Raw genomic sequence first — 27,458 nt, 5'->3', positions numbered from 1 at the left:
TATCTCTAAGACATCATCCACTGTGATCAACTAGGCTTCATCCTAGGGAAGCAGGGTGGTTCAAATTACCAAAATCAATCAACATATTTTACACCATATAAACAAACTGAAAGAAAAAACACAGGTTTGTCCCATTACATGCTGAAAAGGCCTTTCACAAAATCATATTTCCCTTTATATGAAAAGTCTTTGAGAGATCCCAGATACAAGGCACAAACCCAAACACAAAAAAGTCATTATACAGCAAGCCAATATCCAACACCTAATCAAGTGGAAAGAAATGTAAAGCAATTCCAGGAAAATCAGGGATAAAGCAAGGCTGTCCACTCTCTCCACATCTCTTCAATATAGTACTTGATGTTCTAGCTAGAGCAATAAGACAACTAAAGGAGATCAAGGGAATTCAAATTGGACCAGCAGAAGTCAAAGTATTGGTATTCACATATGATATGATAGTATACATATATGACCCCCAGAGATCTACCAGAGAACTCCAACAGTGAATAAACAACTTCAGCAAAGTTGCTAAATATAAAAATTAGTAGCTCTCTTCTACAGAAGCAAGAAAATGATCTGAGAAAGAAATTAGTGAAATAGTACTCTTCACAAAAGTTATAAGTAACACCCAATATCTTGCTGTAACTCTAGACAAGCAAGTTAAAGAACTGTATGACATGAACTTCAGGTCTTTGAAGAAAAAAACTGAGAATGATATCAAAAGATGGAAAGATCTTTTTTGCTCATGAATTGGTAAGCTTAACATAGTGATAATGCCAATCTTACCAAAAGCAATGTACAGATTCAATGCAATCCCTATCAAAATTCCATTTTTTTTGTAGATTTGAAAGAACAATTCTCACCTTCATATGGGAAAACAAAAAACCCAGGATGGCTGAAATGATCCTGAAAATAAAAGAACTTGGGGAAGTATCACTATCCTTGACTTCAAGCAATAGTAATAAAAACTGCATGGTCTTGGTATAGAAACTGACAGGTGGATAATGGAATAGTATTGAAGACCCAGAAATCTCCAAGCCTACACTCACAGACTCTTGATTTTTGACAAAAATGAATCATATAAGAGGAGAATCTTTTTTTTAATCCACTTGTCAGAAGCCTTCTAGGAAAGATTAAAGCTATCAGGTGGCCTTCTAGGAGGTAGCACACTTTATTTCACGGCCTAAGATATGAGCTTTGAGAGACAAACTCCCAAAAGATTTCATCTCAGGAGTGTATGTTTGAAGCTGAGACTGCTTTCCTATCAATATTACATACCCTAAGAATTCCTGGGGATTAGCCCACAATATTAAATTTCCTGCAGATCAACATAGAGATGAACTTGCATGGCTTAATGCCAGGAGCCAAACTGACTTTACTTTTTGTTTAGAGTTCATTTTAAAGATAGGCTTCGGTTTTGACTTTTCCTCAGCTACAGACCTTGGAGAAATTGAGTGGTCACTGTGCCCTCCCAGATGAAGAAAACATCTTGCTGTTGCCAGAGATTCACCTTGGCCGATTGCCCAGACTACATGCAGAATCCCACTTGCTCATTTCTTCCCCTGCCTGTGTAAGTTCCCTGAGAAAATACAGTTTAGGAGGTCTTGAGCAGTTAATTTATCTTGACCTTGTTCTTCGCGTCTCTATTTCTCTGCCCTTCTCTTCTAGGGTCCCCTGTTGAAAACCCCCACGGACTGGGGCAGCTTAATACTATTTAGATAAATTAAAGATTTCATAGAATTTCTGATTTTATTTTTAGGTAGGAAGTTTTAAGAGATAATTTTAGTTGATTTTCTAGAAAGATGTAATAAAGTTAGAATCAAGAATAGAATATGCAAAAATAGAATATGCTCACTCCTCATAAATTGTAAGTAAAGTCTGTATAATAAGGAATACAATAAGCTTTTACCATTACGCTAAAAGTAGGAACAGGCCTGGGACAAATTTCTATTCAAGGAAAAACATCCAGGTCCAAGGATGAAGCCACAGGTGTGTATCATGATAAGGCAAGGCTATGTGAAACTGTTGCTCTGAACTTATAATGAGCTTATAGAATAATATACTACTTTAAACTTAATAACATGCCATATGACTCCTCTTTTGTGTAACATTCTATCCATACTGTAATTTTCTAAGAACTTTTGTCTATAAAAAGGCCAGAGAAAAGAAGTAAAGTGTGGGCTGGGGTGGGGGGGGGGCACTCTGTCCCCTCCATCCACATGACAAATGTACATGTCTTTTTGTCTATTTGTATAGGTATGCATGAATATTTGTGTAGCCTTGCCAGGGAGGGGCTGCTGGCTGGCTGGCCAGAGAAAAGAACTCTAGCAATTAATCCTTAATCACCTGCTGCTAAATAGCTTGTGTTAATTTGACAGTTTAGTGCTTATTTAAGCATAAATAATAACAAAGTAAAAGATCAATGTATATTTAAACATAAAGAATTAAATTTTTAGAGCTTATTTGAACACAGAAGAGTAAGAAAGGGGTAAGTTTTTAGCACAGAACAATAATAAAGAGTTAAGTCTTCAGTGCTTATTGAAGCATAGAACAGTAAGAAAGAATTAAGACTCTAGCATTTAATAAAACACAGAAATTTATCAAGTAAAATAAAGTGTAGATAGTTAAAGAGAAAAGGAGCCAGTGGTTTTCAGTCACTGAAAGAACAAGAGAATGTTAAGTCTCCAGAAGCTATCAGCTTGCAGCCCCTGGAACAGTTAGAGAGTTAAAAGAGACATCAGTCTTTTGGCCTTCGTCCAACGCTATGCCCCACTTTCATTCCATTCCACTAAGGCAGGGCAGGTTCCCAGCATCCACTATAAGTTGATCTAAGGGTTAGACTTGAGAGGAAATCTTAGAGGAGAAACACTTGAAAACATCCCCATTAAGCAATCAATTCCTGAATAGGTCTCCAGTGGTGAAGGACTAGAACTTTTTTCAGAGTGCAGAGGTAGCAATGTGACCTGGGGCAGTTCAGTACTGATGAAAAATCACAACAGGGATCAGAGACTGAAACATCCTGTGAGGGAGGAGAACAGGCCCTGTGTGATGACTAATAAGTGATAGAACCTGGAACAAAAGTTCTTTACAGTTTTTAGGAAGTTACACTCAGAGGTTCTCACAGCATTTGGGAACAGTCATGGCACCCTGTAGAGTCCAGTGGATACCCGTTGTCTATGAATCTTTTCAGAGTACCTTTAAGTCAAAACAGAGTCTGGTAGTTGAGCTCCATTAGTAAATGGAGCAGTCAGCTCAGCAGCTAGCAGAGATTCTTTTCGGGGAGTAAGTATTCAGTTTAGGGCCCGAGGCCCCAGAGATGCAGGGTAGACATAGAGGTTTCTCTATTCCGAGTATTACTCATTTTGGATTGTTCCCAAAATTGGTGTTTATAAAGAATGAGAAGCTTGGATCTTTCCTGATGTAGGGAACAAGCATAGGAGTATCATTCTTATAGTTGGGTGGGTGTCTGAATTTATTTTACCAGCTCCTAAGTATTTGAAGTAGGATCCCAGCTTCAGAACCCTGTGTCAAGTGCCATTGTAATGAAGTCTCCTGCATTCTAGGATAGGCTAACCAAACTCCTAGAGATTGAATAGCGACACAATTGGGTGGCTCAAAATGCACCAATATTCTCTGTCTCTTGAAAAAGGAAAAGCAACATTTTTATTACAACAACCTCAGTCTCCCCTTGTATTTTAAGCTTTATATAATCTGAAAATTATATGGCTTAGACACATTCCCAATAGCTTGCAGTTATCTGGCAGTAACACAGACCTAGAGGATGTTTTGTTTCTCAGCTCACTGCATGTACTCCTGGTTTTGCTTAGAACATGCACTCCTGTAACCGCTTTGTTAATGTTTACTTACTTTCAATAATCTCACAGTTTTTTGCATTTCCTCTAGGGAAATTTCTTAAATACTTTCAGCTCTTACCTTGTATTATCTTCATGACCTAGCTATCTAGTTCTTCATACCATGATCTCCTCCATAACCCTGTTTTTCTATTTACTTGCTGGCTCTCACAGGGAATAATAACAGGAGAGAGATAGAGAGGCACCTTAGCTTTAATTTGTTTACCAACTGAAGTTTCTGATGTCCTATAGCCACTCAGCAAACATTGGTGAATTAAACTGTATTTTTAGAATACATTTTTGAGACTGCTGTGGTGAAAATGTAACATAGGTCGACATGTCTAGTTTCTTAGTCTCTATTTTCCCTTGATGTAGATGACTTAAAAATCTGTTAATTTTATCATTGTGAAATTATCTTACAGTAATACCAAATGTTCTAACATGTTCTCTATCTTCTGTCTCTATACGTCTGTGTTAGTATATATGTGCCTTCATTTTGTTTCATATATGTTTATACACATGAATATTTATGTGTATACACACATGCATGTATACATATATACAAAAAACACAGGTAGCAAACATGAGCAGAACTGAATAGAAGTGTGTGTCCTAGAGGCTTATTTTCTGTTTTCAAATATAAGATCCATAAATTTTGGATTAGGATAAAGAATAAGTAGAAAATATACTGTTTAGCACCATCAATTATTAGTCAACATAATTGCATTTATTATTAACTGTGGATTTAAATTTTCACCACATTGGTGAAATCATTGGTACTTAATCTTTATATAATTTCTAATTAAAAGTTTTATGGTCAACCAGATAATGAGTATTTGTCCCCTTTAGATTTGCGTGTCTTCCATCTTATTTATCCTATTACGTTTTCCATTTTCTTTGATGAAATTAATAAGAAACTACAAAACAGTAAGTTTTCCTGCCAGCTTTGATTTAAGGGTCCCTGAGATGTTGGTTCCATATTGTTGACAATAAATATTACAGAAACAGTTCCCCCAATTGTTTCATTTTTTTTCTTTTGTTACTTTGTATTCAACTCTAATTTGTTTGCTATTTGACTTTATCGGCAATATCATTATTAGAAGAGTAAAGAAATAGTAATGTGCAGAAATCAATGTCATCCCTGGGTGACTCATTAACTACTGTTCCTCTCATTACTATGAGAAAGCTGATGTGATTCCAAAACATAAGTCCCATGATAGACTGATTCCTAGCAGCCAATACCTGGTCTCTGAAGTTTCCCTTGGTCACTGTCCAAACACAATTAGCACTCGTAATTAGTTGCTTTTACTGTGCTAGAGTTATGTAACAGTCTTTACGCAGGGGAAAGTCATGTAATGATAGAAACTTTGTAAGCTTTTCTGACTCCCTGAGGATGCCTAAGGCCTCCAATCACAAGACCAAAGTTTCTCCTGTTTATTGTATTCCATTGTCTACAGAGAGTGTGCTGGCGGGATTTGTAGTTAGCAATGGTAGATGAATCTTGGCTTCCAGACAAGGAAGATTATGAGTTGGATTTATGTATTTCCAGGTTTCTAGCAAGCACTACATTTTATTTATTTATTTATTTATTTATTTATTTATTTATTTATTTATTTATTTATTTATTTATTTATTTATTTGAGATTGCAAAAACTAGAATACAGAAAAGACAATGGAATAAATGATTTTTATATAAAGTGAACATTATTGCAATCACTGTCTAAGTCTATAAACAGAATTTTCCAGCTACCCCCAATATTCTTAAGTGGCTCTGCTTAATTATACCCACTGTAAATATTCATCTTTGTATTCAGAGACTGTCATAGCTCTCTGCCCTCATCAGAGAAGCTTCTTTTAGCTACATGCAATGGCTAATAAAGAGACTCACAACTGGTTAAAGTGTAGAACGTGGAGTTGTCAGCCCTAAATGGACATCTCTATCATACCATCCCTGGCCACAACTCAGGGAACATTGTGAAAGGAGTAACAGAAAGATAGTAATAACCAGAAGTTGGGGAAGAGTGCTGCGAATCAGAGTTGTCTGGACATGAGAAAGCCGTATCACTTCATGACCCACAGCTTCCCTGATTACCTACATAAATCCTCCATGATGTAAAGCTAGTCACATTCCTGCACTGGTGTAAGGTGACACATGAGCCCTCATACCTAACTTAGGAGCTATTGGTAGTTGATGGTCATTGGGAGAGGGAGAGTCATTTTTCTTCATGGATATGGCACCTGTTGGGTTGCCTGTGTTCTAGTGCATAGTTCCACATATATGTGCAGACAGGCAACAATAACTTGACTCAGGGGCTAACAAAAAGGCATGAAGTTTGGAATGGGGTATACATGTTGTGGGGAAGGAAATAAAGAGTTGTAGAGGGGAGGGCTGGGAGTGTGTATGATTATTCTGTGTGTGATGTTTGTATTCATCAATGAACTTATCAAAGAAAAAAAAAGAAACATACTGTAAAAAGTAGGAATGATCTGGGTTACATTAATCACCAGGGAAATGCAAATTAGTCCAGCAGTTAGTAGCAACAAATGGAAGAATAAATTGGTAAAAAATCTCAAATGACATTCTTGCACTTTATAGTTTTACTGTCCAAGTATGCATTACAAAATATTATTTAGTTTTCCCTAATTTTTCATTAAAATTTTGAATTTCGAACTTCATGTAATATAGAGTTCCTTCCAAAATAATTTCTTACTTTATTTGTTGAAAGTTATTTTTTGTTACTTGATTTGCAATTTGAATTTTTTTCCAGTTATAAATTCAATTCAGTTAATGTTACATTTCTATTGCTTTTGCATTTTATCAAACATAACTGGATACAGAAGTTTGACTAGGCACATTTTTTATTTGATACTTTTTATTTCAAATGATTTCCCCTTTTTTGGCCCCTCCACTCCCCGAAAGTCACATAAGCCCCCTTGCCTCCCCCTGTTCTTCCATCCACCCCTTCCCACTTCCCTGTTCTAGTTTTGCCTTATATTGCTACACTGAGTCTTTCCAGAACCAGGGGCCACTCCTCCGTTCTTCTTGTACCTCATTTGATGTGTGGATTATGTTTTGGGTATTCTAGTTTTCCAGGCTAATATACACTTATTAGTGAGTGCATACCATGATTGATCTTTTGAGACTGGTTTACATCACTTAGTACGATGTTCTCCAGCTCCATCCATTTGCCTAAGAATTTCATGAATTCATTGTTTCTAATGGCTGAATAGTACTCCATTGTGTATATATACCACATTTTTTGCATCCATTTTTCTGTTGAGGGATACCAGGGTTCTTTCCAGCTTCTGGCTATTATAAATAGGGCTGCTGTGAACATAGTGGAGCATATATCCTTATTACATGCTGGGGAATCCTCTGGGTATATGCCCAAGAGTGGTATAGCAGGATCTTTCAGAAGTAAGGTACCCAGTTTTCTGAGGAACCACCAGACTGATTTCCAGAGTGGTTGTACCAATTTGCAAGCCCATCAGCAGTGGAGGAGTGTTCTTCTTTCTCTACATCCTTGCCAACACCTGCTGTCTCCTGAGTTTTTAAACTTAGCCATTCTGACTGGTGTAATGTGAAAGACTAGACACATATTATATTCTATTTTTGTTAACATAGTGGTGTTGTGATCATGAATTAGGAAACATAATTATGTATTTTCTCTTACTAGCAGCTATTAACCTTTATTATTAACAAATGTGAATATATGCATGTAGTTATGTATGTACACATATATTGCTACCTTCTAGAATATATTCTTTTGCACATATACAAATTTATATATGCAAAATAAGATAAGGAATAGAGATAGAGACAGAGAGAGCCTGAGAAAGAGACAGAGAGAGAGAGAGAGAGAGAGAATATAACATCAACAACACCGATTCTAATCCAATATATTACACTTCTGGCTTCCCCTTGCTTCATAATTTTTCTTTGTGTTTTTATAATAGAAAATGTAAGACCCCAAAAACCGAGGGTGCCCCAGCACCCCATGCCTTGGAAGGTCTCGATGCAATATAATGAGGATTTCTTTATTCCAGAATTCTGGGTTCCATAGCCATAGACCGAGCAGGGGTAGAGGACTGAGGACCACGAGTGCCAAATTATGACAGCTTTTATAAGTTTATGACAAAGCCCGGGAATCACAAACCAATCATTTCTTAGCATGGAGAGCCTGCGAAATGCGAGCCAATTGATTTGTACCACTCCATAGTTTTTAGGCCAATCAGTTTAGATTATCAGAGCCCGTGCTCAGTGGACCAATTAGTTTCCTATTTTCTTGAATGTCTATAGCTGTCTGAACTCCTGTATAGGGGTAATGGCATAAGTAGTTTACAGAAGCAAGATAAGCTTAGCCCATTTCCAGTTACCTTGTGGGGCCAGGATCACCTATTCAAGGCCTTTCTGCTAGACCTAAACAGAGGGTGGGCTCTGAAATGTGACCTTTTACCTAGTTTCTAACAAAGCAAGATAACATTTTAAACTTCTGACTTCTTGGGGTCATTAGAGTTAGGCTGTATTATTTTCTATCCTTTCATAACCTTCCAAGTCATAACTGTGAAATAATTAAAATGTTCAATGTGGAAAGTCCCTCATAAAGAGTCCACATAAATAAGCATAGTATTTTTTTAAAAATAGCTGTATTTTTTAAAGAGAAATAAATTTAAAATATAATAGCTTAAGATTAAAAATGAAATTATGTAACAGCAAATATCTAACAAACAAAAACTCATTTGGCAATATGAAAAAGTGAAATAAATATATGTTAAAATATTTAGAGAAATAATGTTCTTTTGCTTGTACAATAAATCTTATTTCTGGACAATTACTTTAATTGTTCTGAAGTCTTGTTGCTTCCTACTCTGGATTCCCTAGGCATCATTTCTGAATCAAGCTCAGGTGCGATTTTGCTTCTTTAGATTATCTCTATATGTCCCAAATGGAGCATCTATATTTTTCATTCAAAAAATTAATTATAACATGAATTACCTGCCAAAGTGTATGTCAAAGTCATTTTCTCCTTCAGTTTTCTTATGATTTTTTTTTTATTTAAAATATATTTTGTTGAATGGAAATCTGAAGCTGACTGGGGCTGAGGAGATAGGGAGGATCTCCAGGATGAGATGGAAACCTAGGATAAGGGAGGCACCCAAGAATCAATGGAGGTAACCTTAGTTGTCATTCACTTCATTGGGAATATGAAACCTGAAGAGGCCACCTCCTGTAGACAGGCAGGAACCACAATGGATCAATAAAGACACCAAACCTTTGATAAAACTTTCAACCCAAAATTTATCCTATCTACAAAAAATTCAGGCACAGGTTTGGAACAGGGACTGAGGGAATGGCCAAACAATAACTGGCCTAATTTGAGACCTATCCCATGGGCAAGCACCAATCCCTGACACTATTAACGGTACTCTGTTATGCTTGAAGACAGGAGCATATTGTCCTCTGTGAGACTTCACCAAGCTGCTCACTCAAAATAGATATAGATACCCACAGCTAAACAGTGGATGGAGCTTGAGGACTTTTATGGAAGAATTGGAAGAAGGATTGCTGCCCAAACAGAATAGGAATACCACAGGAAGACCAACAGAGTCAACTAACCAAGAGCCTTGAGGTTCTCAGAATCTGAATCACCAATTGAAGAGCATGCACAGGCTGGACTTAGGCCACCTGCACATAATATCAAATGTGCAGCTTGGTCTTCATGTGGGTCCCAAACACAGGGAATGGGGGCTATCCCAGAAGCTGTTGCCTGTATGTGGAATATGATCTACCTGGGATCCTTTGTCTAGCGTCTGTGGGAGAGGAGTTCCTAGCCCTTAGAGACTCAAAGTGCCAGGATGGGGGGATACCTGGGGGTGATCTGTCGGAGACCAAACCCTAGAAAACTAGAGTTTCAACAGCCCTCACCTTGAAAGTTCAGTGACCTTGTGGTTTACAGCTGAACCCCCCCCCCCCCCCTTTCTTCACACAAGGCTAATCAACTGGCTCTTTACCTGGCCGAACACCTGGGAAGGTCTGGGCGGAACCAGCATTTCAGGAAAGCTGCAGATGCCACAGCCAGCATCCGTCCTGGATGACCTTTCCTCCTTCGGTGCTTCTAGTATCCCTCTCAGCCCCTCCCTACATCCCCCTTACTGAGGGTTCAAAACCAGGTGTTTTGCATTTCATTAAAGAGGCCTTGACACAGAACACCCTGTTTGCTTGGCCTCACTCTTCTTTCTCACCCATTTCTCTCTTTCAGGCTAGGGTTCTCCTCAGCTCCCAGAATAACTAGGTCCCGCTGGTCAAGACAGTGATCTAGCCACTCAGAAGAGAAGGGGAGGAAGGATTGGGGAAGGATTACAGGAATGAATGACCGGGAGGGGGGCAGTAAGCGGGTTGTAAGGTGAATAAGTAAAACAATAATAATGTATATAGATACATTAAGTTGTAGGGGTTTTTTTCCCTGTTGCAATATTGTTTCCCATGAGACACTATTTAATATTTAACAATCCAGAAGGTCAATAATTACAGATCAAATATGATTTTATCAATCCAACTTGATGACATAAGTGAGTTTATAAGGTTGATTACATATTACAGCTGAGAGGTTACTTATAGGAGTATGTGTAATCCGCAGATATCTGTCATGCATCATGGATAATGACCACATGGAAGTTGCATCATGGGGTACTACCTTCAATTCACCTTTCACTTCTTGTGATATAGCATCTCTCAGGCCACTTGCAGCTGGAGGAAAAAGATGTATAATTTATAAAATGGCCTTGCAAGAGAAACTTGTACATGAGAAAAACAGTTGATATGGGACCACACCTTTTTTTTTCTGCGTAGTTATACACATCTCATATTTTCTATTTAAACTCTACTCTCATGTCAAGGCCCAAAAGGGGACTGGAGCAGTTACTAAATCTCTTAGTTCCTTTTGTCAGTGTGGACACATTGAATCTCTCTCTCTCTCTCTCTCTCTCTCTCTCTCTCTCTCTCTCTCTCTCTCTCTCTCTCTCTCTCTCTCCATGCTTTGTACTATTAATTTTGCCCTTTAATTGGCTTATTAAGAACAGGTAGTGGAACCTGGCTTGTTAAGACACATGCTGTGACCCTTAATTCAAATATCAAAACAACACTATCTGCATTCATTTTGTAGGCATTTCCTTAAGTTGTTCTTTGTGCCTAATACCATATTTTGAACATATAAGACAAGAACTTGTCAAAAATTCAAAATTATACATAAAGTCATTGTTTCATGAGAGTTCTCTTCCATGACATTCCCTCTTACTTATTGTTGTCAGGGTGCCGCCAGATTCCAGCAAATCTTTGTAACATTTTTTGAGCAGTTAAACATAATTTTAAAATTATTTTCTAAGCATGAAGAGATGACTTAGTGTTAAGAGTATGGACTTTTCTTCCAAAGAACTCAGCTTCAGGGGTTCTGCTTGATGCCTACTTCTGAGCCCTGTGAGAATCTTCACTTACATGTTTATGCACGGGCACACACACACACACACACACACATGTAAGACCCCCAAAACCGAGGGTGCCTCAGCACCCCACAACCCAGAAAGCGACACCCAAATCACTCCCAAGAAACGGTCTCAATGCAATAGCATGAGGATTTCTTTATTCCAGAATTCTGGGTTCCATAGCCGTGCACCACACAGGGTTAGAGGACTATGGACCCCGAGTGCTGAATTGTGACAGCTTTTATAAGTTTACGACAGAGCCTTCGAATCACAAACCAATCATTTCTTAGCATGGAGAGCCCGCAAAATGTGAGCCAATTGATTTGTACCACTCCATAGTTTTTAGGCCAATCAGTTTAAATTATCAGAGCCCATGCTCAGTGGACCAATTAGTTTCCTATAATGTCTACAGCTGCGTGAACTCCTGCTTAGGGGTAATGGCATAAGTTTACAGAAGCAAGATAAGCTTAGCCCATTTCCAGTTACCCTATGGGGCCAGGATGACCTATTCAAGGCCTTTCTGCTAGGTCTAAACAAAGGGCGGGCTCTGAAATGTGACCTTTTACCTAGTTTCTAACAAAGCAAGATAGCATTTTAAACTCCTGATTTCTTGGGGTCATTAGAGTTAGGCTGTATTATTTTCTATCCTTTCATTCCCCAGGTCTTCTCTTGTAAGTTCTAATCTTAGAACTATAGAACTAAATCTCTGACTCTATATATTCTGGATTGATATTGTTGGCCTAGCATAAGAATCTTCACAGCACTTATATGTTTCCCTAATACAAACTATTAAGTGGTTAGTCACACAGGTTCCAATTGTAAGCAAAAGGAGTAAAATTATAAAGGGTCTCATCAAAACAGAAAGTAGGATGGTGAAGAGTTTAAGATAAGGGCTTTTCCACCAAGACTCAAGATTTTCTGCGCAGTGGAGTCTAACGTAGACCAAATCTCCAAATTGGAAGCGATGTGGGACTTGCAAGTCTTTCTCTTGAGTAGGCCTCTCGGAGCTGCTTCCACACTTGCTGTCTCACCCACTCGAAGGCCGTGAACCTAGAGAACAAAAGCCTGAAGCTAAAGGGGTAGGAGAGCTATCTAATCATTAATACCAGTCTCTGTGGTTAATTTGGTGAAGGTTTCTTTCATCAGGGTTCCAGCAACAGTTCCTAAAGCCTTCTTATACAGATCCAGCCACCTATCTGGAAGCAGTGAGGAGTCTCTAGCATGCCTGGAGCTTTTAAGGCAAATCTCATATTGTGGGACACCCCCTGGGAGGGCCCAGTGAATACCAAAGGAGTTGGGGTATCAAAGAAGATATCTAGGGGGTCAAGTTAAAATGTTAGGGGCTTTTCAGAAACAAGGGGAGAGGCACCACCCAGCCTGAACCAATCTCCAAGGTCAATTTAATTAAGGTCTCTCATAGGGTTTTGTTTATTGTCTCTACCTGCCTTGAGCCCTGGGGACAGTATGTCCAATAATGTTTCCAATTAGTCCCCAATATCTGTCAATTTCTGACTTACCTTAGAAACAAAAACAGAACCATTATCTGATCCAATTGCCTTGGACACTCTGAAACTCGGGAAAATTTCTTCTAACGTTGGCAGCTGTTTCCTGCTTCAACCCATCTAGAGCAAAGTATCTACACGTGCTGGAAGATATTCTATAACCATATTCTCCTGCCTTTTTATAAAATCTCTTAATATATTCTAGGCTGTTCTCTTCTAGGTCTTTTGCCCTGTTTACTCTTTACTGCATAAGCATTTACTTGCTGGCATATCTTACACTGTTCTATTATCTTTCTAGCATAAAACCCAAGTCATAAATATATACGTTTGGTCCCTTGACTGCCAAGACAGTTTTTAATCCCCTAAATGAATCCATCTGTGCATTTGGCCTAGTAAGCCTTTGGCTTAATTTCTGGGGAGTATAGTTCTCCCTTCTTGTGTGCACCCTCTCTTGGTAATAGTTGGTAGGGTGGCTAGCAATCTCAGTCCTTTTTTAAGTGAGGCTGTTCCTTAATTTTGTCCCATTTCCCAATGGGTGTCTCTTACAGACCCATAATCAGTATAGGCTCCTGCATATCCATTCCTGGAGCCACTTGCTCTGTCTGGCTATTGCCCATTGAGCCTTTTCCCTTTGCACGTCCTGGGCAAATTCGTGGGCTGCCATGCCCTCGAGACCTGCCAATGGAGTCTGGTGTTGGTCTGTTAGATGCCTCTTACCTTTTGTCTGAAGGTAATCTTTTTGGCTTCCTATATTACAAATAAAACAGTCTCAAAGAGATTAATTAGTCTCTTGGGAAATATACCCTTAGTGAGAGCTACCACGGTATCAGGATAGGTGGCGTCAGGTCCTCTCCTGCTCCACTCTGTGGCCCTCTCTAAATATCAATTGAGCATAATTATTACCATTTTGTAAATTATAAACCATAACATAGACATAACACCTAGTTTATCATCCCTGTCAATTAAACAGAGCCCATTTCTTCTGTATTATCTTAAAAGACTGTCAGAATTAACACTTTAATGTTGCATTCCATAGCTGCCTGCCACTACTATGAACTGAATTGCTGGAATTTTAATGTCAGTCAGAACTTTTAACAGTTTGGGCACACCCTTCCCCCAGACCCTAGGCTGAGTTCCAGTGAAGTCATCTGGAGGTTTTGACTCTACTGCTGGGTGGGTCACCTGCTTAATTCAGGAATTTGTAGACCAGGAAGAACAATGAGCTCAACCTTCACCGAGCTTCTCCACCCTAAGATAAAACTTCTTACTGTAACCTACTTCCCTATTATGCCCTTAGGTCAGATTCCTGCCCAAAGCCATGGATTGTCCTTGACCAAAGTCAAGTTCCTACCATGAGGCGTGACTCCCTAATATGGCTTAAGAATATGGCAATACAACTTAAGAATTAACATTGTAAGAATTGACTTATGTCCTGGCTTTAAATTTTATGTCACCTGAAAATCATTTAAATTTATATCAGCTTTCTCAGGATTAAACAGCTTGGGATGTCTGTGACACTAACAGTCTTCAACCCCATCAGAAATCTAAGAGTGACCAATATTAACTGAAAACATATAGAAAGCTTTACACAGCTTTTAAGACATAAACATCATATACTATGGATTTTTGACATTTTTGAAAACCAACTATCTATGTAAAGCAATGTGGACTGTTGTCTATTAAACTATCTTCAGCTATTTCTGATTAAAACCTAGAAAACACCCTAACAATAAACTCAGAGCCTTATATTTCTATTTAGCCCTAAACTCATAGACTTAAACACATTTCAGATCAGGGTGTAACAAAGAACTGGGTGTAGATCCTGTACTTTCAAATTTAGTATTTATACCAATGAAAGCCTTGATTTTGTATCAAAATAAAACCTGTATCAAATAAGAACTTATGCCTTGAACTTAATAACAATTATAAAGATTTTAGTATCACAAAGACAGATTTTTTCACTTAATATTTTAAAATCTAGTCTTCTGGAGGTCTCCCTTATTTTGACCTCTCTCCCAGGGGAATAATATAACCACAAAGTTTAACATCACATCGATCATAACAATTTAAACAAGTTAAAATAAAAGAAATAAACCATTTGTACTAACTTAAACCCAAAAATTCGCGCACCTGCCACATTGAGTGTCTTGTTAAGACTTCTTTTCCTTTTCAGGGGGCGTCAGAGCCCAAGTATTGTTGTCTCTCCTTTTGTTCTAAGTTGGCATGCTTGAGGCGCGCTTGAATTATGTGACCTGATTTTGGCACCACAGAACTGCTTTTCAGTCAAAGTCAAAATAATATCATCCGTCTAAGTCCAAGAACACAAAACATGATACAAAACAACACCACATAGTCAGCCTGACCTGCCACCATCAGGCCTCTACATTCAAGAACACAGAGCAAGGAAAATCACACAATTTGCCCCTAGAGGACACCAGATACCAGATTCCAGCAGAACATGGCTTCTGCCATTACTGACTTGCTGTTTACAGATGGAGAGCCTTATTCAGCTCTCTCCCAGGTCTAAAGCTTCCTCTAGACCCCTGTGGTCTCAACTCTAGCCACAGCCAGTAGAACACACTGCACCAGACAGATTCTCTGAGCTCCCAGAAGCTTGTAAGCAAAAACAAAAAGCTTTCAGACACAGTGAGACAGTACTGTCTAATGGTCAAACTGTAGACAAAGACACACAAAACTAACAAGTGTTCCAAACACACTCGTCCGCGTCTGGACTTAAACAAACAGCTGCCAAACGCTACCTCGTAGGATTCCACATCCACTTTTTTTTTTTCAGTAGAAGGAGGACTCGTTCCAAAAATCCACGATCAGGCTCCCCTGACTGTCTCTCACCCTTGAAGCATCCTCCGGGGTTACAGCCTGTGGCCCTAGGGCGTCCCCTTTCCGCTGCCACTGGGTTCTTACGACCCACAGTGGCAGCTGTGAACTAACCATGGAACAGGCTTCCACATCTGCTCTGTTATTCCAACAAACAGAAACCAAGGCACATACACAGCAGCACCCCACTCAAAAGACTCAGGACATTTAGACCAAAAACATCGCTGTCACACACACATTCCAGAGTGGATCCCCTTTACCTCCGAGTTGGTCTTGTGTGTGAAGGGAAATTGTACTTCCCGGCCAATGCACCAAAAAAATGTAAGACCCCAAAACCGAGGGTGCCCCAGCATCCCACATCCCGGAAGGCGACACCCAAATCACTCTCGAGAAACAGTCTCGATGCAATAGCATGAGGATTTCTTTATTCCAGAATTCTGGGTTCCATAGCCGTGCACCACACAGGGTTAGAGGACTATGGACCCCGAGTGTCGAATTGTGACAGCTTTTATAAGTTTACGAAAGAGCCCGCGAATCACAAACCAATCATTTCTTAGCATGGAGAACCCGCGAAATGTGAACCAATTGATTTGTACCACTCCATAGTTTTTAGGCCAATCAGTTTAAATTATCAGAGCCCACGCTCAGTGGACCAATTAGTTTCCTATAATGTCTACAGCTGCGTGAACTCCTGCTTAGGGGTAATGGCGTAAGTTTACAGAAGCAAGATAAGCTTAGCCCATTTCCAGTTACCCTATGGGGCCAGGATGACCTATTCAAGGCCTTTCTTCTAGGTCTAAACAAAGGGCGGGCTCTGGAATGTGACCTTTTACTTAGTTTCTAACAAAGCAAGATAGCATTTTAAACTCCTGATTTCTTGGGGGTCATTAGAGTTAGGCTGTATTATTTTCTATCCTTTCAACACACACACACTCACTCACAGAGATAGACCCCCTACACAGATACACACATGCATATACACATACAAAAATGCAATAAAAATAAGAAAAATAAATTAAAAAATAAATAACTCAGAAAAAATTCCAGATAAATATTTTAAGGATACACCTAGAGAGCTTGAAACAAAAATGAAACAAAGAACAAACAAAAACAACAAAAGCTCCCCCTCCCAAAAAACTAATTTCAAAAACAGTATAAACTGGAAGAAATAATAGAAACAATGATAGAAGTTAGTGAAATGGTGAGATGATGAAGGTAGCACTACATTGGTCCAGTGTTATTGTTTGCCCACCTGGTCTCTTCTCAGCTGTTCTCCCATAATAGCCAAATTCACTTTGGCTATTATGTGAGTCAGGGAACATAGTCAGGGAACAACTGTGACTTTCACCATAGTTTAAATATAATATATAGTGTCTGGATCACACCACTGAGCTTTGCAAAAAAAGCTGATATTCTTAGGCAACTTGAAATCCATTATAAATGTAACCCTACCCACTAGGACTGATGTAATTATGAGTTTATCTTTGTAAATGCTCTTGAATACCAAGAGAATTGCCAGAGGTGTGAGCCCTCTTTTGGTGTGGCCATTAATAAAAGAACTGAGAACTTTTAACTGGCTTAGTCAGTATGGTTGTCAGTAGCTATCTCCCAAAGATCAACAAACAAATAAACAAAAATAAAAGAAAAGAATCAATGTAAGGAGGACTTGGCTCTTTTAAAAGATAATGATTGATAAACCATTTTCATAATTAATCATAAAAATAGAATATTCAAATTAATAAAACTAGAGATGAATAGTGGAACATTACTAGAAACATCAAAGAAATTCAGAAAACCAAGATTCCATATCTTAAAACATATATTCTTCCAAGGTAGAAAACCTAAAGAAAGTACTTAATTTCTACATGTAGCTTATCCACCAAAGATAAACAAGAGAGAATTGATAATTTAAACAGACCTATGTGCTCTCCCCCCTCAGCCTTCTGATTAGGAAATTCCAGACCTCAGGCTAGCCACTAGCCTGCCCCACCTAGGGCGGAGCCCTCAACCAAGGTCAAGTCCATTGTTCTTCAGATCTACAACTTCCTGAATTAAGTAGGCTACCCTGCAGAGCATTGGAGCAGCAGAGCCAACACCCACTGAGCAGACTCTCAAACCTTGGGGGTAAAGGTCTTGCTTGCCCCCTAATGGCTAATGATGTTGAGCATTTCTTAAGGTGCTTCTCGGCCATCTGAATTTCTTCAGGTGAAATTTCTTTGTTTAGGTCTGCACCCCATTTTTGAATAGGGTTATTTGGTTCCCTGGTGTCTAACTTCTTGAGTTCTTTGTATATATTGGATATTAGCCCTCTATCTGATGTAGGGCTGGTGAAGATCTTTTCCCAATTTGTTGGTTGCCAATTTGTCCTTTTGACGGTGTCCTTTGCCTTACAGAAACTTTGTAATTTTATGAGATCCCATTTGCCAATTCTTGATCTTAGAGCATAAGCTATTGGTATTCTATTCAGGAGCTTTGCCCCTGTGCCTATGTCCTCAAGGGTTTTCCCCAGTTTCTTTTCTATTAGTTTCAGTGTGTCTGGTTTTATGTGGAGGTCCTTGATCCACTTGGGGTTGAGCTTAGTACAAGGAGATAGGAATGGATCAATTCACATTCTCCTGCATGCTGACCTCCAGTTGAGCCAGCACCAATTGTTGAAAAGGATATCTTTTTTCCACTGGATGTTTTTAGCTCCTTTGTCGAAGATCAAGTGACCATAGGTGTGTGAGATTTCACCTCACATCAGTCAGAATGGCTAAGCTTAAAAACTCAGGAGACATGCTCATGGATCGGCAAGATTAATATAGTTAAAATGGCCATTTTGACAAAAGCAATATACAAATTCAATGCAATACCTATCAAAATCCCAACTCAATTCTTCTTAGAGTTAGAAAGAGCAATTCTCAAATTCATCTGAAATAACAAAAACCCAGGTTAGCTAAAACTATTCTCAACAACAAAAGAAATTCTGGGGGAATTCGTATCCCTGACCTCAAGCAATACTACAGAGCAATGGTGTTAAAAACTGCATGGTATTGGTACAGTGAAAGGCAGGCAGATCAATAGAACAGGATTGAAGATCCAGAAATGAACCCACACACCTATGGCCACTTGATCCTCGACAAAGGGGCTAAAAACATCCAATGGAAAAAAGATAGACTTTTCAACAAATGGTGCTAGTTCAACTGGAGGTCAGCATGCAGGAGAATGCGAATTGATCCATTCTTATCTCCTTGTACTAAGCTCAACTCCAAATGGATCAAGGACCTCCACATAAAGCCAGACACTCTGAAGCTAATAGAAAAGAAACTGGGGAAAACCCTTGAGGACATAGGCACAGGGGAAAAGCTCCTGAATAGAACACCAATAGCTTATACTCTAAGATCAAGAATTGACAAATGGGACTTCATAAAATTACAAAGTTTCTGTAAGGCATAGGTCACTGTTAAAAGGACAAATCGGCAACCAACAAATGGGGAAAAGATCCTCACCAACCCTATATCAGATAGAGGGCTAATATACAAGATATATAAGGAACTCAAGAAGTTAGACCCCAGAAAACCAAATAACCCTATTAAAAATGGGGTACAGAGTTAAACAAAGAATTCTCACCTGAAGAACTTCGGATGGTGGAGAAGCATCTTAAAAAATGCTCAACTTCATTAGTCATCAAAACAACCCTGAGATTTCACCTTACACCAGTCAGAATGGCTAAGATTAAAAATTCAGGAGACAGCAGGTGTTGGAGAAGGTGTGGAGAAAAAGGAACAGTCCTCCACTGCTGGTGGGGTTGCAAATTGGTACAACCACTCTGGAAATCAGTCTGGCAGTTCCTCCGAAAACTGGGCACCTCACTTCCAGAAGATCCTGCTATACCACTCCTGGGCATATACCCAGAGGATTCCCCACCATGTAATAAGGATACATGCTCTACTATGTTCATAGCAGCCCTATTTATAATTGCCAGATGCTGGAAAGAACCCAGGTATCCCTCAACAGAAGAGTGGATGCAAAAAATGTGGTATATCTACACAATGGAGTACTATTCAGCCATTAGAAACAATGAATTCATGAAATTCTTAGGCAAATGGATGGAGCTAGAAAACATCATACTAAGTGAGGTAACCCAGACTCAAAAGGTGTCTCATGGTATGCACTCACTAATAAGTGGATATTAACCTAGAAAACTGGAATACCCCAAACATAATCCATACATCAAATGAGGTACAAGAAGAACGGAGGAGTGGCCCCTTGTTCTGGAAAGACTCAATGAAGAAGGAACACTCCTCCACTGGTGGTGGGGTTGCAAATTGGTACAACCACTCTGGAAATCAGTCTGGAAGTTCCTCAGAAAACTGGGCATGTCACTTCTGAAAGATCCTACTATACCACTCCTGGGCATATACCCAAAAGATTCCCCAGCATGTAATAAGGATATATGCTCCACTATGTTCATAGCAGCCCTATTTATAATAGCCAGAAGATGGAAAGAACCCAGGTATCCCTCAACGAGGGATGCAAAATATGATATATATACACAATGGAGTACTATTCAGCCATTAGAAACAATGAATTAAAAAAAAAAAAGAAACAATGAATTCATGAAATTCTTAGGCAAATGGATGAAGCTGGAGAACATCATACTAAGTGAGGTAACCCAGTCTCAAAAGATCAGTCATGGTATGCACTCACTAATAAGTGGATATTAGCCTGGAAAACTGGAATACCCAAAACATAAACCATACATCAAATGAGGTACAAGAAGAACAGAGGAGTGGCCCCTGGTTCTGGAAAGACTCAATGTAGCAGTATAAGACAAAACCAGAACAGGGAATTGGGAAGGCGTGGGTGGGAGAATAGGGGGAGGGAAGGGGGCTTATGTGACTTACGGGGAGTGGGGGACCAGAAAGGGGGAAATCATTTGAAATGTAAATCAAAAATATATCGAAAGAAATAAAAAAGAAAAAGAAAAAAACCTCAGGAGAGAGCAGGTGTTGGCAAGGATGTAGAGAAAGAGGAACACTCATTCACTGCTGGTGCGATTGTAAGATGGTACAGCCACTATGGAAATCAGTCTGGCAGTTTCTAAGAAAACTGGGCATGACACTTCTGGAGGACCCTGCTATACCTCTCCTGGGCATATACCCAGAGGATTCCCCAGCATGCAACAAGGACACATGCTCCACTATGCCCGTAGCAGCTTTATTTATAATAGCTGGAAGCTGGAAAGAACCCATATATCCCTCAATGGAGGAATGGATACAGAAAATGTGGTATATATACACAGTGGAGTACTATTCAGCAATTAAAAACAATGAATTCATGAATTTTTTAGGCAAATGGATGGAACTGAAAAATATCATCCTAAGCGACGTAACGCAATCCCAAAAGAATACATATGGAATGCAATGATTGATAAGTGGATATTAATTAGCCCTGAAGCTCTGAATACTGAAGATACAATTAGCATATCAACTGATTCCCATGAAGAAGGAAGAAGAGGGCCCTAATCCTGGAAAGGCTTGATCCAGCATTGTAGGGGAGTACCAGGACAGAGAAAAGGGAGGGGGAAAGACAGGAGAATGGATGGAGAGAAGATGACTTATGGAACATATGGGGGGGGTGGACTGGGAAAGGGGAAGGCTTCTAGAATGTAAACAAAGAATATAGAAAATAAATAAAAAAATTTTAAAAAGGGGGTCTTGCCCCCAACCTTAAATTCTCAGTCACCCATTAAACTTTGGATCTCAATCAGCAATTGTGTGGTTCTGGTCTCCGACTCTTTCTCTCCGCCTTCCCATCCATCCACAGCTTCCCTTTCCGGTTTGTTGTAGCTGGGGGCAGCTTCAGACTTACACAAGCAAACAAAAATGAAATACTAATAAAATATCTACTTCTAACAGCAAAGGTTCTCGATAAACTGATTACAGAATACTAGCAGACATTTAAAGAGAAAATACAACCGATGCTTCCAAAATTATTCTATAGAAACAAAAGATATATTCCTAAACTTTTCTAGTAAGTAGTGGTATTCTAATATCAAAACCAAATTAAGACACAACAAAATAATATGAGGAATAATAGACACAGCAGATACTTATACCCAACCATTGGACTGAAATTGGGGACCCCCGTGGTTGAATTAGAGAAAAATTGGAAGATGTTGAGGAGGAGAAGGGCAACCCGATAGGAAGACCAGCAGTCTCAACCAACTTGGACCCCTGAGATCTCTCAAACACTGAACCACCAACCAGGCAGCATACACCAGCTGACACATACATAGCAAAGGCCCCTCATATACATATAGAAAAGGACTGCCTAGTCTGGCCTCCTCTGCTTAGGAGAAGACCTGCCTAACTCTTGAGAGACTTGAGGCCCCAGGGAGTGGGAAGGCCTGGTAGTGGGCAGACATCCTCTTAGAGACAGAAGGGAGGAGGAATGAGATGAGGAACTGTTGGAGGGCAGACCAGAAGGCAGGTAACAACTAGACTGTGAAAAAAAAAAGCAGTAAAACAATTTCTTGACAGAATATTTGCAAATGCTATATAGAAATATATCAAAAGATTATTTGTAGAACTGTAGAAAAAGCATTGGCTACACTTTCAGTGGACCAGGTTTAATGCTCATCAACAACATGGAGGCTCACAAGCAATGATAAATTCATTTTCAGAATCTGCTTTTTCTAGGAGCATAAGGTGCACAAGTGGTACACAGACATAAATGCAGAAAAAAGTCTATGCACATAGAATAAAAAGTGAAAAAAAGTTAGACTCCAGAAAACCAAGCAACCCTATTAAAAATGGGGTACAGAGTTAAACAAAGAATTCTCACCTGAAGAACTTCGGATGGTGGAGAAGCATCTTAAAAAATGCTCAACTTCATTAGTCATTAGGGAAATGCAAATCAAAACAACCCTAAGATTTTATCTTACACCAGTCAGAATGGCTAAGATTAAAAATTCAGGAGACAGCAGGTGTTGGAGAGGGTGTGGAGAAAGAGGAACACTCCTCCACTGCTGGTGGGGTTGCAAATTGGTACAACCACTCTGGAAATCAGTCTGGCGGTTCCTCCGAAAACTGGGCAACTCACTTCCAGAAGATCCTGCTATACCACTCCTGGGCATATACCCAGAAGACACCCCACCATGTAATAAAGATACATGTTCTACTATGTTCATAGCAGCCCTACTTATAATTGCCAGATGCTGGAAAGAACCCAGGTATCCCTCAACAGAAGAGTGGATGCAAAAAATGTGGTATATCTACACAATGGAGTACTATTCAGCCATTAGAAACAATGAATTCATGAAATTCTTAGGCAAATGGATGGAGGTAGAGAATATCATACTAAGTGAGGTAACCCAGACTCAAAAGGTGAATCATGGTATGCACTCACTAATAAGTGGATATTAACCTAGAAAACTGGAATACCCAAAACATAATCCACACATCAAATGAGGTACAAGAAGAAAGGAGGAGTGGCCCCTGGTTCTGGAAAGACTCAGTGAAACAGTATTCGGCAAAACCAGAACGGGGAAGTGGGAAGGGGTGGGTGGGAGGACAGGGGAAGAGAAGGGGGCTTACGGGACTTTCGGGGAGTGGGGGGGCTAGAAAAGGGAAATGATTTGAAATGTAAATAAATTATATCGAATAATAAAAAAAAAAGTGAAAAAAATCACTATGGTCAACTTGGTTTTGTTCCAGTTAGGGCTAATTGAACATATACAAAATGATAATTGCAAAAAAACCATAATTACTTAAATATTTTTTTTTTTTTTGCCAAGTGGACACAAACTATGGCTACCTGAAAAGAAGGAAATTCAATCAAAATTTCTAGGACAAATAACATATTCAGTAAAATACTTGTTTGGTCTCATAGAATATTTGTACTTTATCTTTGCTTAAAGAGATGCATTTATTTCAGTCACACTTATAATCACTTAAAGATATATGAATATAAACAATTTTATTGAGGTTCAACTGTCTTCTCAACAGTTTGAATATCATTGTGTCTCTAAATTAATCACTACTCATTTCAAAAACGAGAACTTCTCTGACTAAGGTTGAGAATAGCACAGTCATATTGCCATAATCACAAGCATTTAAAGGGAGTTGGACAACATGACTATTTTGCAAACTAATAATAGTATATTCCTTAGGGAATTCACATCTGACTCTCCCAGATGTGGGTTTTGATCACGTTTATTGGTCTATCCATAAATTCTCTCCCATGGAAAAGGCCTCAAACCTAGTCAAAAAGTAGTGGGTCACTCCATAGGAGCCATTATTGTACCACTAGACACATTTTGTCTGGTAGGTCATTCATTGCATGCAGATCCCAGAGACAGAAATCTCTGATGTCTTTTCTTCCCCAGTGGCCTACATAGAACCTTCCAATACTATGAATGTGAGTCAGTTCAGAAATATCTCTGTCACTTTGAAACTGAGTTTTCTATGCCTTGGAGCCAAAATAGGTTGTAAGATACTACTAGTCATGGTGGGAAACTGTTTTGGAGGCATCTGGGACTTTTCTGACCTATAATATATAGGAAGCTCGCACAGCACAAATTCTTATGAATGTATTTGTTAGATGTCTGTTATATATTAATGAATAAATTGAGTATGAATGCATGAATTAACAGTGAATTTGTGCTCATGGTCCTTGGGGAGATGATATTTAAAATTTTACATAAATGTTAACAAATATAGGACAAAATTTCCATATAGTTAACATACAACTGAGGCAACTTAGAAAATATCATCAGGCTTCATTGGTAAACTTTTATTATGATATTATGTTCATTGAGTTAAATAAGACTATGTAGTAAAGTCTATTGTTATTCCATGCATAGCTCATTGCATTTGTATGAACTTTTCTTAATATTTTAGCATTTTTGTAGATATCTGTATTAACCAGAAGTGATGATGTTGCAATTTGACAAGAGGTAAGTATGGGGAATGTGATGATATATAGAATTATATTCAAATGAAGTTTACTAAATTATGATTCACAGAGAGAAAAACATGTACGTTTGGTAAACAGACATTGTTATACTTCATGGAATACATAAGAGAATGGGTTGAGTAATATTCCCTTATGAAGGATGAATCATATTTTTACTGTAGGTAAATAATTCAAAATGTTGTGGTAGCTGATTGCTAAGTATTATGTTCATCAAAGTACATTAAACCTATTTCAGAAGTGGGGAATTGTAAGATACTGAATATAAATAAACTTTCTGGTTTGAAACTTATTCTGTGAGATCAGTCTCCATTACTTGAAGTATTTAGTGCAGACTTCTGGACATTAGGACTTCCCTTGGGAATCCATGTAGTTGTTTAGGAACCTTTTCATAGCATTTTTCATCTCTTTATTTCTTAGTGTATAAATGGCTGGGTTTAGGAGAGGTGTAAAAACAGAGTAAAACACAGCAAGAAATTTGTCCAACCAAGTGATATTTAGGGGCCACACATAGATAAAGATGCAAGGTACAAAAAAGATCATCACCACAGTGATATGCGCAGAGCATGTGGACAGTGCTTTAGATGCTCCAGATTTAGAGCTTTGGTGAACAGTGATAAGGATATATGTGTAGGATATGAGCAGCAGAATAAAGCAGGTTACACCTACAACCCCACAGTCAGCATACATTAAAATATCCAAATTATGAGAATCTGTACAGGCTAGCTTGATTACCAGTGGCATGTCACAGAAGAAACTATCAATTTCCTTGGGGCTACAAAAAGGCAGCTCCACAATCACTACAAGGTGACTCATGGCATGCACAAAGCCAATGGTCCAGGATGTCAACACCAACCCAGTGCATCTTCTCAGGTTCATGATGGTGAAGTAGTGGAGTGGTTTGCAAATGGCCACATAGCGATCATAAGCCATTACCACCAACAGCACCATCTCTCCTGCAGCAATGCAATGGGCAAAGAAGACCTGGGACATGCAGCCTGAAAAGGAAATGGTCTTGTTTTCTCTGAAAAAGTCTGTGATCATCTTAGGAGTAGTTACTGAGGAAAGCCACATATCAACAAAGGACAGGTTGGCCAACAAGAAGTACATAGGGGAATGAAGATGGGGGTCAACAGTTATTAAGACCATGATGACAATATTTCCTGATACAATGAGCACATAAAGTGTCAAAAACATCATGAAGAGTAGGGCCTGAATATTCTGTGAGTGGGCAAGTCCCAAAAGCACAAATTCTGATACTAAGGACTGATTACCTCCATCCATTTTACTCATGTGCTTTCAGAAACAACCTTCAGGGAAAGAGAGATCAATTAGAGGTGAGTAGAAAATGACTTAACTAATTGAATCTGACATTCACATTCTAAGTTAACATCTATGCCTGAAATAGAAAAGCACAAATGGAAAGACAAGTCTGTGCCATCTTTGAGAAACGTCAGTGCCCAAAGTGAAAGCTAATGAACCAAGAGCAACTCCCCAAAAGGAGAAGAATCAGGTGTGACTATTATACACTTGCTCTATTAGAAAATTCCTTTTGCAGGATGTAATGAGGAAGCAAAACAACAATAAAAACATATGTGGTTGCAGTGAGTTTCTGATAATTAGTCTAAAAAGAAATGGGTTGATTGTATCACCAACAATCAAAACAATTTATAACAGAAATTAGTCTTATTCTTTGAATAAGTATAAACTTTTGTCTTGAGAGGAATTATATTAAATTTTAGTATAAAAGTTCTGATAGGATCTTGCATTTTTTAACAGCATGGATAATGACTCCATTGATCATCAATAGAGTAATTTCTGTGACGTGATTGAATTAAAATATTGGCCTAAGTACACCCTTATTCTTAGAGATATGCTATACAGAACACTATACAAGAAATACATGATTTGTGATTGGGATGTCAAAATCAGAATCACAATATTTTATTAACACAACTTTATCATAGGATTTATTTATTCAGCTAAACTGTCTGTTGAAATACTACTGCAAATACATATAGAAGTGATAACCAATGAAGAAGGTATCCTATTCAAACCTGAATTATGAAAGAAACTGAATCCTTATAAAGTTTAGAATCATTAGAGGGAAATACTTTAGTTTTCTGACATGACAATATATTATCTATCATTCTTCTATCATGTTTTCTCATCATTTAACTTACCTATTGATTATCTACATTGTTTGAAAGAGAAAAATAAATTACATGAATTAATAAGCAATGTATACCTTTGATGGTTGACCCTGGCTGGATGTAATGCTGAGTTTTTAGTGAACAGCAGTCTTTCACCTCAAAACCCAGGCAGACTACACATAGTGACCTGTAATACAAAACGCTCAGGCTGGATGGGAGGAAATAAGCACCCATTTGCTTCATCTTGAGTAATTATCCTGGTATTTTCAATTTTTAGGTCTTATTCTTTTATTCTCTGAAATCCCTGTGGTGAAAGAATAGAGCAAGAGAGTAATTAAATATCTCTTATCATCAAAGTTATATTTACCTTCCCTTTTTGAGAACTCCAAAGGGTAAGATTGAAAAGAATGCTCTAAAGACATTAGGTAACATCTCTCTTTGCTATAAAAGCATGATAGGAGTCTTACATAAATATATATTACTACTGGAAGAACTGGATTCTCTAAGGAAAATAAACTGCTATTATACTAAACATAACTGTGAAGCTTGAAATTTTTGATAATTTTCTGAATTCTACCTCTAAATGAATGTTTTGCCACCATGAAAATTTCTAGGGTAGCTTTCAAAAACTCATTTTATATCTTCTTGTACAATTTACTTAGATGATAAAAATTTAGTATTTT

The 27,458-nt window shown here is 38.5% G+C and overlaps 1 protein-coding gene across 1 annotated transcript; it reads right to left on the bottom strand.

Moving 5' to 3' along the window:
- Positions 1 to 24,967: 24,967 nt before the first annotated feature.
- On the bottom strand, positions 24,968 to 25,915 carry LOC127684509 (olfactory receptor 4K13-like). The gene has a single exon (XM_052181422.1). The coding sequence runs from the start codon at positions 25,913 to 25,915 to the stop codon at positions 24,968 to 24,970; it is 948 nt and encodes a 315-aa protein (XP_052037382.1).
- Positions 25,916 to 27,458: the final 1,543 nt, after the last annotated feature.

The sequence above is a fragment of the Apodemus sylvaticus genome, chromosome 5, assembly GCF_947179515.1.
Source record: "Apodemus sylvaticus chromosome 5, mApoSyl1.1, whole genome shotgun sequence".
Lineage (NCBI taxonomy): Eukaryota > Metazoa > Chordata > Mammalia > Rodentia > Muridae > Apodemus > Apodemus sylvaticus.
This window is presented reverse-complemented; position numbering and strand designations above follow the sequence as displayed.